The sequence below is a fragment of the Megalopta genalis genome, chromosome 1 (genome assembly GCF_051020955.1).
Source record: "Megalopta genalis isolate 19385.01 chromosome 1, iyMegGena1_principal, whole genome shotgun sequence".
NCBI lineage: Eukaryota > Metazoa > Arthropoda > Insecta > Hymenoptera > Halictidae > Megalopta > Megalopta genalis.
Window position 1 is genome coordinate 3,000,276 of NC_135013.1, and position 16,918 is coordinate 3,017,193.

At 42.4% G+C, this 16,918-nt stretch overlaps 1 protein-coding gene and 1 long non-coding RNA gene across 3 annotated transcripts in view; one reads left to right on the plus strand and one right to left on the minus strand.

The window, feature by feature from the left end:
- LOC117223620 (dipeptidase 1) overlaps positions 1-16,918 on the minus strand; it is a 296,833-nt gene that overhangs the window by 8,435 nt on the left and 271,480 nt on the right. Inside the window, exons 2-5 of one of the 2 annotated variants that reach the window (XM_033475989.2) lie at positions 13,475-13,804; positions 5,744-5,876; positions 4,490-4,678; positions 2,961-3,160 (exon numbers count right to left, since the gene is read on the minus strand). In XM_033475989.2, coding sequence (XP_033331880.1) covers positions 2,961-3,160; positions 4,490-4,678; positions 5,744-5,876; positions 13,475-13,804 — 852 coding nt within the window. Of the gene's footprint in view, positions 1-2,960; positions 3,164-4,489; positions 4,679-5,743; positions 5,877-13,474; positions 13,805-16,918 lie in introns of both variants that reach the window. The other variant, XM_033475988.2, reaches the window with a different exon arrangement.
- LOC117223624 (uncharacterized) lies at positions 8,131-15,596 on the plus strand. Its single transcript, XR_004490981.2, has 4 exons — positions 8,131-8,312; positions 9,846-9,904; positions 13,617-13,825; positions 14,315-15,596. It is a non-coding gene; the product is annotated as an uncharacterized LOC117223624 (long non-coding RNA).

A 16,918-nucleotide genomic window follows, 5' to 3' on the forward strand; every position in this document is an offset into this window, starting at 1 on the left:
TCTGCCTAGACCGCGTCTCTCGCTCTACGGCAAGCTCGCCGATATCTGCAGAGTCCCTCTGTTTCATCGATCGTATTTATTCTTAATATTAACGCGTTCACGCGTCGATCAACAAGCCTCTTAATTGCCGAGTGGCCTTAAATCTGAAACGATGATAAATCAGTTAAAAAGTAGAAAGTTATATTGTATCTAATATACAGGATGTCCCGAAAATGTCTCGCAATCCGGAAATGGGAGGTTCCTGAGGTCATTTGAAGCAACTTTTTCCTTTGCGAAAATTTTCTCCGAGGCTTCGTTTACGAGTTATTAACGAAAAGACGCTGACCAATACGAGGCGAGCTCGGCTGGCGCGCGGCGGCCCAGCGAACGAGTGCACGGAGCCCGGTTCCGCTCATTGGCTCGGCCGTCTCGCGTCAAATGATCTCACTTCTGATTGGTCACTGTTTTTCGTTAATAACTAGTAAACGAAGCCGCGGATTGCATTTTCGCTAAGAAAAAAGTTGCTTCAAATCACCTCAGGAATCCCCTACTTTCGGATTGTGAGACATTTTTGGGACACCCTGTATTGTATCTAATGTAACCGCGTCTGCCTAGACCGCGTCTCTCGCTCTTCAGCAAGCTCGCCGATATTTGCAGAGTCCCTCTGTTTCATCGAGCATATTTATTCTTAATATTAACGCATTCACGCGTCGATCAACGAGCCTCTTAGTCGCCGAGTGACCTTAAATCTGAAACGATAATACGATCAGCTAAAAAGTAAAAAGTTAGAAATAGAAATAATTATTATCAAGCATAGTTATTTTATCTGCGTTTAAAATTAACGTATATTTATGTCAACATTTTATGTCAATGTCGTGCAACTCAATGTTTCAATTTCAATTAAAGTATTAAAGTATTAAGTATTATCAATTCAAGTACACACACACAGATCAAATACATATGTTACTTTAACCCTTTGGAGTCTGATTTATTTTTCGTTAATTCGCGTTATATCTGAAGTCAAGTTTTACGTGCATGTAGATGCTAATAACAAGAAATGTTGATTTTTATCAGCGTTGGCCCGACTTCACCAACAAACTGAGAGGTTATGTGGTTACATGTAAACAAATATGTGCGTGGTATGCATTCTAAGACTGATATACATACATATATGGGACACATATGTCCCGATAGACTCCAGAGAGTTAATTTTATACCACTTTATATTACTTTAAGTATTAAATAATATATTACTTTTACTTTGAGATTGTTGGCGCGACAGATGAAGTATTAAATGACGTTATTGCAACTACTATTCTTCCACTCTATTTTCCTACGATACAGCTACAATTTGTTCTGAATTTTTTACAAAATATTGCACAAATGTCCAATTTTCAGGACGCTAAGAAACCGGTGGCTTACGCCACTCGTCGACTAAGACGCTGAATTCCTTAGACCCTTCTGCAGCAACGATACGCGATCATCACAGCAGCGAATTTCTTTAACAATTTGCCATTAACTATTCATTTGCTTCTTTTCTGTTAAAGTGAAATATTTAGACTCCATCGTCATTTACCTCGGCCCCTTCCGGGTTCCATCGCTTTGTTCGGGAGTTCAGTTCACTCGTGACAACGCTAGCAATTATAAGTTCGAAAAACCTAACCTCGAACAGTGTTAAATTGCTATCGCCCCCTGCTCTTGCATTCGTTAATATTTTCCGTATATTTCACGAGCATGGATCGCTATACTTTTTAAACAGAGTGATCTCGGTTCTATGAATTAATTAGAGGATAGAAGTCGTATGTAGCATCGAAACGACGAAGTAACGTTGTAGAAACAGCGTAGAAGGTAAAAGTAAAGTGGAAGACGTCGTAGAAGCGGAACTGTGAGAGCGCCCGAAATTCTGCAAGTTATGGCGGCCAATACTGGATTATGTTGCGGAAGATCTCGCATATCGAATTTTTTGGTCCTACTAACGTTTTACGGTCCCGGCAAATATGTGAAAACACGGGCTGCACGTACCGGCGCCCGGTAACTCGCAGCAGTTTGAAGATTGTAAATATGTGCGGCTCCGTGTATACGTCTCTGTTTTCTGAAAAATTTTCCGCCCAGCATGAAAAGACTTAAGAGGAAAGTTGCAACAGTGTTGCCCTGCATTCTACGAAAGCGAAGTTTCTTAAAAACTGAAGGGCACGCTCCGACTTTACGGCGTGCAGCGTACATTTACATACTTTTGCTGGAACCGCGATAACAACAGCTGCTCGACGAAGCATTTGGCGTTCGGATAGTCGACGAAGTCGAGGCTACAGGAGCAATTGGTTAACGAGGCACACCTATTAGATCTTTCAATTTCACGACTTACGAATCTTCCGTAACGAGGAGGCGCGCGTAAAACGGGGGAGGCTCTGCAGGGTGTCCCAAAATTATGGCAATTCCGGGAAATGAGGGGTTCCCTAGGCCATTTGAAGTAAATTTTTCCTTTACAAAAATTTTCTCCGAGGCATCGTTCACGAGTTATCAACGAAATCAGTGTGACCAATGAGAGGCGAGTTCGACTGACGCTGGACAGCCGAGCCAACGAGCGGTCGAAACCCGGTTGCGCTCATTGGCTCCGCCGCTTCGCGCTAGGCGAGCTCGCCCGCTCATTGGTCACTTCTTTTCCTTAATAACTCGTAAACGAAGCCTCGCAGAACATTTTTGCTAAGGAAACAGTTACTCCAAATGACCTCAGGAACCTTCCATTTCCGGATTCCAAGACATTTTCGGGACACCCTGTATAATATATTATAAATATAATATAAATAAATTAATATATATATATTAATAAATGCATAAAATATATATAATAGATGCATAAAACGATTTACAGAGCGTGACTGCAACGAACAAGTTCGATTTCGTGGTATGTTTGGGATAGAAAGATTTCGTAATTTCGCGCGGCGCGCGTTAGAATTCCGTAAGAGTCGCAGTCGGCGGCGTACCAGCTGCTTTAGAATGTCGTCGGGCACGTTTCTCGAGGAATTGCAGATGGCAAAGGCCGAAGAGTGAGAAAAAATGAGGGGTGCTTTGCTGGCCCTTAGAGCGTCCCTCATGGTAGCCCTCGCTGTATGACTAAGGTCTATCAGCATTCCGAGCCTATTCATTTCCTTGACTACTGCTTTCCCGAACGCGGTCAGGCCGCCTCCTGAAACAAAAGGTAACCTCACTTTTTTCCTCGTCCCTGTTTACGATCGTTCAACGTTTATTGTTTCGGCACAATGGAGATATCGCGCGACTCCCTCTCGGCAGATACGAAAACGTCGCGGCGTCACGTTCCCAGCAATTTATTTCATTTAAACGTTTCAACGTGAACGCGGAAGGACTCTGACACGTGCTGGAAGCACTTCGAATCGCGCCGGACTCGTTAAACCAGGTAAAAAACATGCCGCGTTAACATCTACGAACCGCTCCGCCGAGAGGGGCGCGACTTTATTGTTCGCTTTAATCGCGAAATTTATTTCATTATTCCGACCGACAACCCGGGAAACGTCGAGTTTCATTTCACGCGTCCACGGATGCTACGAACAGATGTGTGGAAACAGGCACTTTTTTTTGTTCTTTCTTTCTATTTCGCTCGGAATCAGTTACTGTGTTTCGTATCAAACTTTACGACCGCGGCGTGAATTTGGATTTCGTTGAAATCGACGTTCATTAGATCGTTTCGTAAAACGGTGGATGTATGTCAGAGATGCAAATGTTTTGAATGGAAATATACAGGGTGTTTCCTTAACATTTGCCCACACTTATTTCTTCAATAAAAAATCGGGGTCATCCTAACCTTTTGCAAACAGCATCGCATATATCTTACTTCATAGTTTCATTTATAGATTAAAATCGGACACCCTGTATATATAAAATAATACGTATACATATATGTATAATACATATACAGAGTGTCCCAAAAATGTCTCGCAATCCGAAAGTGGCGGATTCCACAGGTCATTTGAAGCAACTTTTTCTTTTACAAAAATTTTCTCCGAGGCACCGTTAACGAGTTATTAACGAAAAACAGTGACCAATGAGAGGCGAGCTCGGCTGGCGCGAGGTGACCAAGCCAATGAGCGGAACTGAGCTTCGTGCGCTGGTTGGCTGGGCCGCCTCGCGTCAGCCGTACTCGATTCTTATTGGTCACTGTTTATTCGTTAATAACTCGTTAACGGTGCCTCGGAGAAAATTTTTGTAAAGGAAGAAGCTGCTTCAAATGATCCGAGGAACACGACGTTTCCGGATTGCGAGACATTTTTGGGACACCCTGTATGTACAGCGTGCAATTCCCAACTAATCCATAATTGCTACAAAAGCAAATCTATTTAATTTCTAAGCTTTATAATGCACGCGTACATTATGAAATTATGCTTCCGAAATCAAACTAAATAATGACATTTTAATGTTACGGGATTATGCGATTTCAATGATAATTCGGAATCCGTGGAGGCCGGAGAGAAACGAGATCTCGTTTCACGATAATCACCTTCTTCATCCTCGTCCTCCACCGACGAGCTTTTCGCCCACGGTGTGTTGCATGTGTGCGTGAGCGTCAGATACCGTACACCCAATTGATACAATGTCCTTAAAACAGCTAAACTACTTCCTAGGCTATGTCCACCCTCCACTCCGATCAGGGATGCTATTCTGCCTCTCTCGTGGGCCTCCATGATTTCTGGAAAACAAATTCAATTCTTATTGTTAATCGATTACCCGATAATAAAAAAATTAAACGTTTAAAAATCAGTTCCAGCAAAAAAACGATAATTAAAGTACGAAGAATCGTGAACATAATTCACGAGATAAAATTGAGAATGGAATGGCTTGGTAAAAAAAAAGGTTATTAGGTGAGCATATGTAACTGTGCAGGGTTTCCCAAAAATGTCTCGCAATCCGGAAAAATGGTGGATTTCTTAGGTTATTCGAAGTAACTTTCTCCTTAGCGAAAATGCAAGCCGCGGCTTCGTTTACGAGTTATTAATGAAAAACGCCAACCAATAAGAAGCGAGCTCTGCTGACGCGAGGCGGTCGAGTCAACGAGCGCGCGAAGCCCAGCTCCGCTCATTGGCTCGGCCGTCACGCGCCAGCAGATCTTGCCTCTCATTGGTCATTGATTTCCGTTGGATAACTCGTAAACGAAGCTGCGGTTTGCATTTTCGCTAAGGAGAAGGTTGCTTCGAATGATCTCAGGAACCTTCCATCTCCGGATTACGAGACATTTTCGGGACACCCTGTATATCGTCCATCAAACTGAGCGCTGAAGCGAACACTCCGGGCGACAAACGAGCGGCTCGACGGATCTCATAGATGGCGACACGTCGGCGCGACGAAAGTCACGCGATGAAAATCGTGCTGTCGAAGTTCCGTGGAACTCTGCGACGCGCGCGGCTCTCGATGTGCGACGGAAATCCTATTTTTTTTAGAGCGACGGCGCGACGCGGCGTTTTGTCGAATCGAGAAGAAATAGTATCGGGCATCGAATCGAAACCACCGACGTGACGGCGAACAAGCAAAGTTTCGCGTTCCACCGGAATTTACGAGTCGTGTTTAATGGGAGCGGTGTTCACTCGCGTACGGACGAACAAAAAGAGTCTCGCCGGAGAGTGCAGGAACGAAGCGGGTGGGGTGGGGGAGAGGGAAAAAAAGAAAAGAGCGTTTCTGTGTCGCGAGCGCGCGCGCGCGCACGCGGTTCAGACGCGTCCGACGACTCGTTTCAGATAATTGTGAAAGATATACTCACCCCTTGAAGATGCAGCGAACTGCATGTGTTGCGAGTACTTCTCTATGAGCCTCTTAATGAGGTCCACCTGCTCCAAAGTCAGCTGGACCGCGTTGAGATGCTGGGATTCGCACGGCACGTAGGCAGCCCAAAACTGCGAACAAAAAGGATCGGTTGAATTATTATTCTTCGGGTAATTATGAAACCGCGAAACGGCTGGTGCGCCTCGGCTGGTTCTTCGCTTTGGAAAAACCGGCGTTCGTTCGCTTTTATCTGGCTTTTAACGTTTCTTGCGATTAACTTGGACGAGTTTTATTATTTGCAAGAAAATAACGAGATCTAAAACAAAACTGTGGAAGAGTTTGAGAATATTTTTATATTATACATACATGTGTACCGAGTGTCCCAAAAATGTCTCGCAATCCGGAAATGGCGGGTTCCTCGGATCATTTAAAGCAGCTTCTTCCTTTACAAAAATTTTCTCCGAGGCACTGTTAACGAGTTATTAACGAATAAACAGTGATCAATAAGAATCGAGTACGGCTGACGCGAGGCGGCCCAGCCAACCAGCGCACGAAGCCCAGTTCCGCTCATTGGCTCGGTCGCCTCGCGCCAGCCGAGCTCGCCTCTCATTGGTCACTGTTTTTCGTTGATAACTCGTTAATGGTGCCTCGGAGAAAATTTTTGTAAAGGAAAAAGTTGCTTCAAATAATCCGAGGAACCCGTCACTTTCGGATTGCGAGACATTTTTGGGACACCCTGTATATCTTACTGAAATTATTACAAGAGAGATGACATTTTTATCTGACTTTAACGTTTCTCACGATCGACTTGGACTATTTTTATTTCACATAAATATCCGCAATCTGGTTAGCAGTGAGTTTTTCGCCGAAATTAAGGCGCAACGCTTACGATACGTTAACGAAAATAATTTCCACGGATATGAATTACAACGGGAAGCCTCGATAACTATTCAATAATTATATAATTAACAGCGCATCGAGCACAAGTGTATTGTAGCACAATTAATGTTCGCGAATCAGTCTAGTGTTTCACGTACAATTATATGAACGCAATCTATTATGCAATTCCGTGTAAGCTGATTAATGAGAATCCAACGGTCATTGTGTCTTTTTAATGATTTGGCTGATATACCCGCGGACGGGTTTACCTGTAAACGAGTTAAAATTACGTTTTCCGAGGATAAGTATTAAACGAATTTGCGTAGTTATTTCTCTATTAGATGACAACTTGCGAGAGCGATCGTGCGATAACGCACAATATGGCGGACAATTAATTGTTTTTCGTTTTATGCCGAATTTAATTGCGATAATGTTTCGACGTTCTAATAGTCTATGTACATATATCCGCGTGCGATAATTATCGTAACCGAATTAATTGATCGCTCATAATGATTGTTGATTAAATTGATGTGTAGTATTTAATATAAATTACAATGTACAAATTGATAGCCGACGATCGATAGAAAATATTCGTGTTAATGGCCGGTCAATGTAACAGTCATCGGTTCATCGATTAAAAGGTTAATTGCAATTACTAAGATATTATTTATTTACTAAAATTTATTTATTAAAATTTATTTACCAAAATTTATTTACTAACATTAAAATATGTTAAAATACGTTAAAAAATGTTGATTTTAGATAAACAATGTTATCGTTTTCGATGAAATCTTTACTGCCATTGTTACGAGAATTTTCGTAGAATTGAAAGAACGATTAATAAAACATCGAGGCAGTCGTGTAACAAATTTTAATTAAAATTTTGCGTTGCTCGACCGTCAAATTTGTTGCACAAAATCCATTATGCAGCGAATTACATGTCGGTATACACGTATACAAAGTGTCTCACGATCTATCCCGCTTGAATTTTGGTTCATTAATCTAATTTAATAAATTCGCCGCTCATTATTACCGTTGGCCATATTACGCGTTATTTCGACCGAAGTAACCGTGACAAATTTTATGACCGTGGTTCGGTCTCGTGATTTACCGTGCCGCAAATATGGTATCGTCGCGTAGCATCTACAAATAATCGTCAGAACGAAAATTTGTTGTAATATATAGCCGGCCGCGCCACGTAAATTCTAATAGCTCGTTAATTAAATCAGCGACCATCTTCGTATGTTTTTTTCGCGGACGAACGTCACGTATGTTTTATTTTATCATTTGCACGAGCAGCAAAATTCGGATATTCCCGAACAAGTGATAAAATGTAAAAATTAATGTCAATTTTAAATTCGAGTTCATTTCGTTAATTATACAACCCCGTATAATTTGTCGAAAGACTTTTCAATGCAAATCTAACCTATTTCTAATGAACCGATTCTACTAAGTTTCATTCGACTGCCAGAAATGACGCCACGGTTTTCGCGGAGTTGCAGATCGCGGAAGTTGTTCGAGACGCGGCAGCGACGCAGCGAGCGGCTCGTCGTTGGCAACGCCGCGCCGGAGCGTCGATCGTCATCGCGGCGTCATCAAAGACACCGCTGCTCACGATAATGGCGGACTGGAGCGATGGAAAAGAAGCGGCGAGAAGGCGGAACACGTGGACAGGGGGAAAACCGGAGGTAAACTGGAACGGGAATAAAAAGTCGCGGCAAGAAGCCCGGGGAACCGGTAACGAGCTTGCGGTCGAAAACGGGCAGAAGCGTCTCGTGTTTGTGGAACGTAATATTGTACATCGGACAGTCGGCCGGCCCGTTTCAGCTTCGCCTCTGCTCGTCGCCGCGGCAACGTTGCGTGGCGTTTCATTACGTGCGTCGCCCGTCGACTGTTACGCTATTACCAGACGCAAAGAAAGGGACGCTTTCGGTGTCATCCCGCCGTTGGCGCGATGTTTTCGGTTTCGCGTTACTTTCCTCGAATTCGCAGAGTTTACCGAATTCGCCCTCAGCGACGCGCGCCGTTCCCGATTGAGAATTGAATTTCAAATGTTTCATTCGCTCAAAAAGCTGAGTAATATTGAAAATTGTATGCAGAGTCGGTTACAATGGAGTAGCTAATTCCCGGTCGCTTGTTCATTTTCAAGCATAATTAACTTTGTGGCGAAACTTCTCTTTGGCGGTTTCTATTTCTTTTCTTTTTGGACCATTGTGACTATTCTTTTTTTATTATAGTTTCTATTTCTTATTTTAATGTAATTAAAGTAAGTCCTGAATTTATTTGTTAACCTTTTAGGCACGACGCGTCACTATAGTGGCTTCCGCGGATGTCATCTCTCTGAATGACGCGCCACTATAGTGGCTTTCGCGGATGTCATCTCTCTGAACGACGCACCACTATAGTGCCTTACTCTAGTAGCTCACTCGGTCATCGTTTGAATCAAATAATCGTCTTCATATGCATTGTTTCACACTTCTTTTGTCTTCACATCGATTTACAATATACAGACTTATCTTAACAATATAACTGTTAACAATATAACTGTATCTTAAAAATATACAGACAGAATATATAGACACTCTATACAGTACATATCAGACTCTGCCGTCCAGAGAAATAGTCTCGCGCAGAATTCAGCCGTACCTAAAAGGTTAAGATGTTACGCGCGTTGACGAACTTCCAGCGTTTTTGACAGGTTATTGTCAAGGTTGTAGGTGTTAGTGGTTTTACGTTGCGCGTGTGCTGCCATCTAGCGATGCCGATCGTTAAACTACGGCGCTAATCTGCCAGAAATGTTAAAAACTCGTCAACTTTGGACGCGCATAACTTTTTAACAAATGAATTCAGGACTTATTTGAATAACATTCCTAGATTCGGGACTTCAATTTTTGTACTTCTCTCGACAAAATCCATCGGGATGCACACTGGAAAGTCAACAAAAAAAAAATAGAAATCCCCGAGAAAGAGTTTAACCTAACCTTTATCGTATAAGACACACACACATCAAATTTTGTTATTTAAATTAAATTAAATTAAATTAAAATAAATTAAAATTGAGATCTATTACTTATGACTCATGGTTGTGAAAATGATCGGTCGTACGAGGGTTAATTACAAAGAGAAGAAATAACGAAGAAAGTATTAGATTTGACTTCAATAGAGATTATAACGCATTCGCAACATTTACAAGTCTCTGTGCATCTTCGTTTCCGTTTCAGTGTAACCTCGCTGTTCCATCGTGGACCAGAAACGACATGATATCGACGTAATCAGGAAGGTAAGCGGTCGAAGCAGGTTCTACAGGAAGCATCGAGTATGCACTTACGGGGGTTCTGCAGTAGCGACACTTGACATTCTCGCCTATACCATATCCTATGCACCGTACCCTTCAGTGGTATACGTTACAAGAAACGATGTTACACGCACAGGTGTGCTCGAGTGCGGTATTTGAGGTAGAATCTGCAAGATCGTGTACAGGGTGAGTCATAAATATTTACGCGATTTTCAGCCTCCTCTGATGGTCCGACAAGAAAATGTTTCCTACCAAAAATTAACTAGTATTCAACCGACAAGAAATTGCAATCGTTTAAATGTAAAAACAAATTTATTTTATAGGCGACGTCGAGATGAATTCAACGACTAGCTACGCGATGACCTCCGGATGATGACATTGCAGGAAAAATTGTTACACAGGGTGTCCCAAAAATGTCTCGCAATCTGAAAGTGGCGGCTTTTTCAGGTCATTCAAAGCAACTTTTTCCTTTACAAAAATTTTCTCCGAGGCACCGTTAACGAGTTATTAACGAAAAACAGTGATCAATGAGAGGCGAGCTCGGCTGGCGCGAGGTGACTGAGCCAATGAGCGGAACTGGGCTTCGTGCGCTGATTGACAGGGCCGCCTCGCGTCAGCCGTACTCGATTCTTATTGGTCACTGTTTTTCGTTAATAACTAGTTAACGGTGCCTCGGAGAAAATTTTTGTAAAGGAAGAAGCTGCTTCAAATGATCTGAGGAATCCGCCATTTCCGGATTGCGAGACATTTTTGGGACACCCTGTATTCTATTTGAAACAATGCGGCGACGCGTAACGCCAAGGCCGCGCATGTAAACGTAAACAAACGAACGTAAACATCACGAATTGCTCGCAAATCGTGGACACTAATTTGCGACTCACCCTGTATATCCGGCGGATCCACTTTATCTTCGGTATTCTCTCTTTTCGCGATTACTATGGTACCGCGGGCTTATGTTTCGCCGGCAGAGGCAATACTTTGTTGCACGACCGGAAATGAATTGATCCGGTTGGATACAGTTTAATGGACGTTTTTATTTGCAACAGGGATTTGACTGTGCTCCGCGGATTAGCGATTGATTCGCGCAGCACTGAAAACAACTGTTTTATATTACTTTATAAAAATAAAACGGTATAATGTATTTATTGCGATTCGTAACGGGTCTCGTTGTAATATTCACTCGAAGTAACAAATATATTGAGTAAATAAAAACATTGAATTGAACGAACAAATTGAACGGATAAATTGTATCAACGATACAATTAGAGCAACCCGACGTTTTTACGGATTCCGTAAACCCGGTGTTGAGGCTGTTTTTGCGAGTCCAATTGACACAATATTCAACAAGCATCGTTAGAAAATAATAGAAATCTTGTGTGTCAAAGTATAAGAGAAGAGAAGAAAATTCAAACATGGTTTATAATTAAGAAATTGTACAGTATACGATAATTACAACAATTGCAATTATACAAACTACATACGATAATTATACGAGATCAAAATTTTCTGAACCAGCTACTAGAAAAGTTCACATTAATTTATTTTAGTATTAATTTTTACAAATCGAAGAAAAAATCTTTTACCGTCTTTAAATTCTCTCTTAGCTTTTACCGTCTTACATTTCGCGCACAGACGCTTACCGAGTACCGAGAATTGTTATCGATGGCTTTTAAAAAACAGTATGAACACTGTTTCTTCTTTTTCGTTCATCGTCTATTAACTTTTCATCGCGCCCGCCGCGCGTGAAGACGTTCGAGGAGCTGTTTACACGCGGCGGCCCGGCGTTCGAGAAATTCCGCTCGGCCACGAAGAAGTACTCGAATTAATTACATCGTGCTTTCTAGTTGGCTAAATAAAAAGCCGAGTGAATTTCTTGGGGTAGCGAGCTTCCCCCGGCAGCCTTGTTATTTCACTCTCTGCCGGCGCGTTCCGCGTAATTTCTCAACTTTCGCGTGAAATATTTGCGAACGTGCCATGAAAATATTTCTCCTTTAAGTTTTCTTAACCCGCCGCGCCTGGTTTGGCGGTGGCTGCGAGCGAAACGCCTGGATAAGGTCCATATTATACGCGGTGTCCCGGAAAGATGATCATCTTCGTCCGGATCGCGACGGACGTGATAAAACGGCGCGCAAAACGCCGGCACTGTGTCGAAACGTTTCTGTACTTTGTCAACGAAATACGGGCATTTTTAACTGGCTGTGCGAGCAGAACCGGCTCGATTTACGCGATTATTATATTATATTATTAATATATTATATTATATATTATATTATAAATATTAATATTATATTATATATTATATTATAAATATTAATATTATATTATATATTATATTATTATATTATATTATTAATATTATATATAAGAGGATATTCTTTTTACTTAATACGTTAAATACGACGTTATATATAATATTAATAATATAATACATTATATTAGTAAATATATTATATAATATATTATATATATTATAAATATTAATTATTAATATATATTATGTATATTCAATATACAGGGTTCCCCGGAAAGAATCATCCGATTTCAAAAATTTATATTTTAAAAAATTACACACAGAAAATTATAATCAAACATGAATATAACAGGAAAATGTGTGAGTTTTTGTTTACAAGTGTTCAATATGACTTCCTTTCGTTACACGTATGATATCATTGCGATATGAAAGTTCTTGCCAAACACGGTGTAATGTATCTCTGATAATTGTTTGTACAGCATCACAAATGCGTTTTTCAGTTCATTTACACTTGTAGGTAAAGGTGGTACAAAGACAAGATCTTTCACAAATCCCCAAAGGAAGAAGTCGCATGGGGTTAGGTCGGGTGATCTCGGAGGCCAACTGTGTAGAACCATATTATCGGATGAACTGCGACCAATCTAACGGTTTGGTAGTTCCGTGTTAAGAAAATTCCGAACCTCCAAGTGCCAATGGGGTAAAAAGTAAAACTCGCACATTTTCCCGTTATATTCGTGTTTGAATTATAATTTTCTGTGTGTAATTTTTAAAAATATAAATTTTTGAAATCGGATGATTCTTTCCGGGGAACCCTGTATATATTCGTCATATTTAAAGTATTAGTAAAAAAAATATTCTCTTACAATATATGATAAAAATGTCGTGAAAGAGAAGCCATAAATTCTCGAAATATACTGCTTGTTACAACTTTAAACAATTATACTGCGAATTTGATGCATTCGTGACAAAAATGAATAGAAGAAATTCGAAGCAGTCAACACATTTAAAAATTTTTTAAAGATACCACTGCATTACGTTCAACTCGTTAAGGTTATTAAAAAAGAAAAAAAGAAATAAATGTCTGTTAAGTTCCTGCATGTCGCAGTGAATGTAACCTTGACATAACCTTGACAATTTTGATAATAATAATAATCTTTGCAATAGTAATTTCTATAAATAATCGTATTCATTACAATTCTATAAGTGAATAATTTTATAAATAATTATATTTGAAAAAAAATTCATTCGACGTGTCAATTGATGATTGCTGGTCGTCGCGACGTCTCTACAGCGAAATAAATTACCTGTCCGCCGACCATGCCTTGGCGAAGTCTGACCAGGTCGGTCTGGCTCCACGCGCTCTTGCTCCACGGCGCGACCTGTCGCAGATCCTTGTCGAAATCGAACTCGGCCAGCTGATTGTGAACGAAGTTTCGTATGTTCCAGGGTAGGTCATTGTGCCCGTCGATCAAAGGCACCTCGGAAAGAACCTGCCTGACAGTGTCCAACCTTTCCTTCGACGACGTCAGGTGCGCAATCTCGCCATCGGCTGGCCGTGGCCCAACTTTGTCGACGCAGCTTCCAATTAACAGTAAGATCACAGTTGCTATCCAGACACCGCTCTGACCGCCACACTGAAACATCGATCGTTTGTGGTTAGTCAGGGTTCGTCGAGGTACTCGTCGGATCATTTAGCTACTTTGCTAGGATCTTGTACAGGCTATCCCGAAATTACGGTACTACCAGGAAATGAGGGATTCCTGAGGTCATTTGAAGCAACTTTTTCCTTAGCGAAAATGTTCTACGAGTCTTCGTTTACGAGTTATTAACGAAAAACACCGACCAATCGGAGCGCGAGTGCTGCGCCGCGCCGGCCGCCTAGAGCAGCGGCAGTGGGCGCGAGGGCGGGACGCCAGCCGCGCGGGATCTCTCATTGGTCAGCGTTTTTCATTAATAACTCGTAAACGAAGCCGCGGATCGCATTTTCGCTGAGGAAAAAGTTGCTTCAAATGACCCGAGGAATCTCTCATTTCCCGGAGGTGCCATAATTTTGGGATACATATACATATAACTATATTACATATATAGAACTTGCAAGCTACAATATAATGCAAACAAATCTAAATGTTTTTCTTTTTTTACAGATAACTTGTAAACAAAAATAGACAATTTGAGAAGAGGAGACTCTTGCGCAACAATTGCTGTTCTCTCCAGTGCCTCCTGAACGCGATAGAATTCGCATTTCGCGATAGGATCTCGCCTAATTTATCTTGGAAAAATCGCCCGGACTTTTCTCAGCGTGCGTTCGCCGTTCAACGAAAAATCTAGCTCGCGGAATCGACGTCAACGCAGAAGATCTCCTTTCACGGCGAACCGTGCGCACAGAGAAGAGGAATCTCTCCGTTATTCGTCCGAGTTATCATATCGCCGAGGAGACGGAATTTAAATCGCGGGGTTAAGTGGCATACGGGGGCCGCGTCGCACGGATTAACGATTCCCAAAGGCATTAGCCGGGCAAGGAGGAAATAAGTTGCTTTGACGTCGTCGTCCGCGCCCGCAGAGATGCCGGGTTTCCGTAACGACGCCGTTCCTGTTACACGTTAATCCTCGAGCGTTGTCCATACTCGCCGCTATTCCAAAGGGAGAAACGAAGGCGGACGAGCGGGGCAGAAGAGAGCCGCAGGGACGAGAGGGGAGCTTTGACGCACTTCGTCCAGAAATAATTTACTGTTTCGTCCTGTGAGTTGCAAATGCAGCCGGCGCGCGCGCGACGACGACTGTCATCGCCGGGGCTGCTGAGGGGCCTGAATAGTTTATGACTCCGTCAAAGGGCCAAGGGCGGCGGCGCGGCGCTCCTTTCGAGGAACGGTTGTTCGACGGAGACCCGGCTCTCCTCGGCTTTCAAAGGGCGTCGGAGCACAGCCAACGAAAAACGAACCGCTCCATTGTCGTCTCTCGATTGCCCTGCTCCTCTCGTGCCCCCGCCCCGCCTCGCCCCGCACCGCTCCGTACCGTTTACTCGGCCCTGTTTTCCACGGCGCGATTCATTTTTGCCCGGCAGCCCGCGCGCGGCCCGACGGCCATTTCTCCACCGCGGAAAGGTCAAAGGGCTCGATTTTTATCAACTTCAATTCTTCGCAATCCTTTGTGCTCCAACGACCGCGGGACCCGGCCGGTAAACACGTGCGGCATTTTATCGATTCACGCCGTGTTTACCTAGAAAATGTCGCAGTTTCTCGCGCGGTGTTGCGTCGTTTATGTACTTAGCTGTTGTAAATTCGTTGGCAATAGTTAGATAATCGAACGCGCGTGCGAAATATCGAGACGTTCGATTTTCTGTTCTCCCGTTCGCTGCGATCTCGAGTTCGTCACAATGCGTGTGTACTCTTGGTAAAACGTTTGCAGGAATAACGATTTTAATAAGAATTTTTGTTTGTTTCTTTTCGGTTTGTTTTGTGATATTACACGTGATATTGCACATTAAAATATACATTATAAAAAAAATATAATATATTTTGCATAATAGAATATATTTTATATAATATAACATATTTTAAAATATATTGTTTTATAAGATAATATAGTATATTATATATTATATTTTATAATGTATATTTTAACGTGTAATATCACGTGTAATATATAATATATATAAATAAATAAATATATAATATATTATATTATATATGTATATACATAATATATAATATATTATATTTTATAATTCTTCTCGTCCAGATTAGAGACAAAGGAACAATATGTTCTCTCATTTTGTCCCGAACGAAATCGTCCGATTCGCGACAGTTCACGGGCGGCTGGTCGCCACGAGCGCGATTCGATCGCTGTCCACTTGTCCATCGGCCGATCTATAAGTAAACGGGTCGCTCTCTCTTTCGATCGCGTCGAAATGAATGAGCGGGCGAGGATTAAAAAAAATTGGCATTTTCGCGTGTACGAAACACGGCTAAAATTTAATCAAAGTTCCACGGCCGAACAACGAATTCCCGGAATGAATTCCTGCTCGATTGAACGAAGCGGCCGGGCGCTGATCCGTTTCTCGATTAACAGCGTCCTCGTAAAAATTCCAATATCGTCCGACGGCGACGACGACGACAACGTCGACGACGACGACGTCGACGACAAATCACTTTTCGTGGGGAACATACACACGGAATCAGTATGCGATTTACATTCAGGCGTTTTGATTAAAAGATCGTCGAGGGGTGGGAGAGGGGGATGCGGAAGTTAGTCGCACAGCCGTCGACGGCACCGCCCCCCCCCCCTCCTCCGACGCTAATGTCTTCGACGTGAGGCCGGTGACGAGACGAGAAATAGAGGAAAAACCGGCGGAGGAAGTTGACGATGAATGGCGCTGGCGAGGCCGGCTGCCTACTGGACACCGTCCAAATGTCGGTCCTAATAAAAGATCGTGCCGAGAGAATGGGCTCGCTCGGCGAGAAATCGAAGGCGGCGCCAATGGAATCCGGCCGCCTCCCGTCGATCGGCGTTCGCCGAACGTTTTTATAGTTGCCGACTATTCGGCGACCGTAAAAACTAGCTGTGAGGCGCGAATAAGCGTATATCCCCTCCTCTCAAATCGTCCATTTCCGTTTACAAGCACTGAGGGACAATTTCAGAGAATTTACCGTATTTCTTTTTTCAATTGTTTTAACAAGTTGAACGTAACACGGTGACATTGTGAATTTCTTCTTCTTATTCAAGATAAAAATTGTCCAGATTGATAGTAA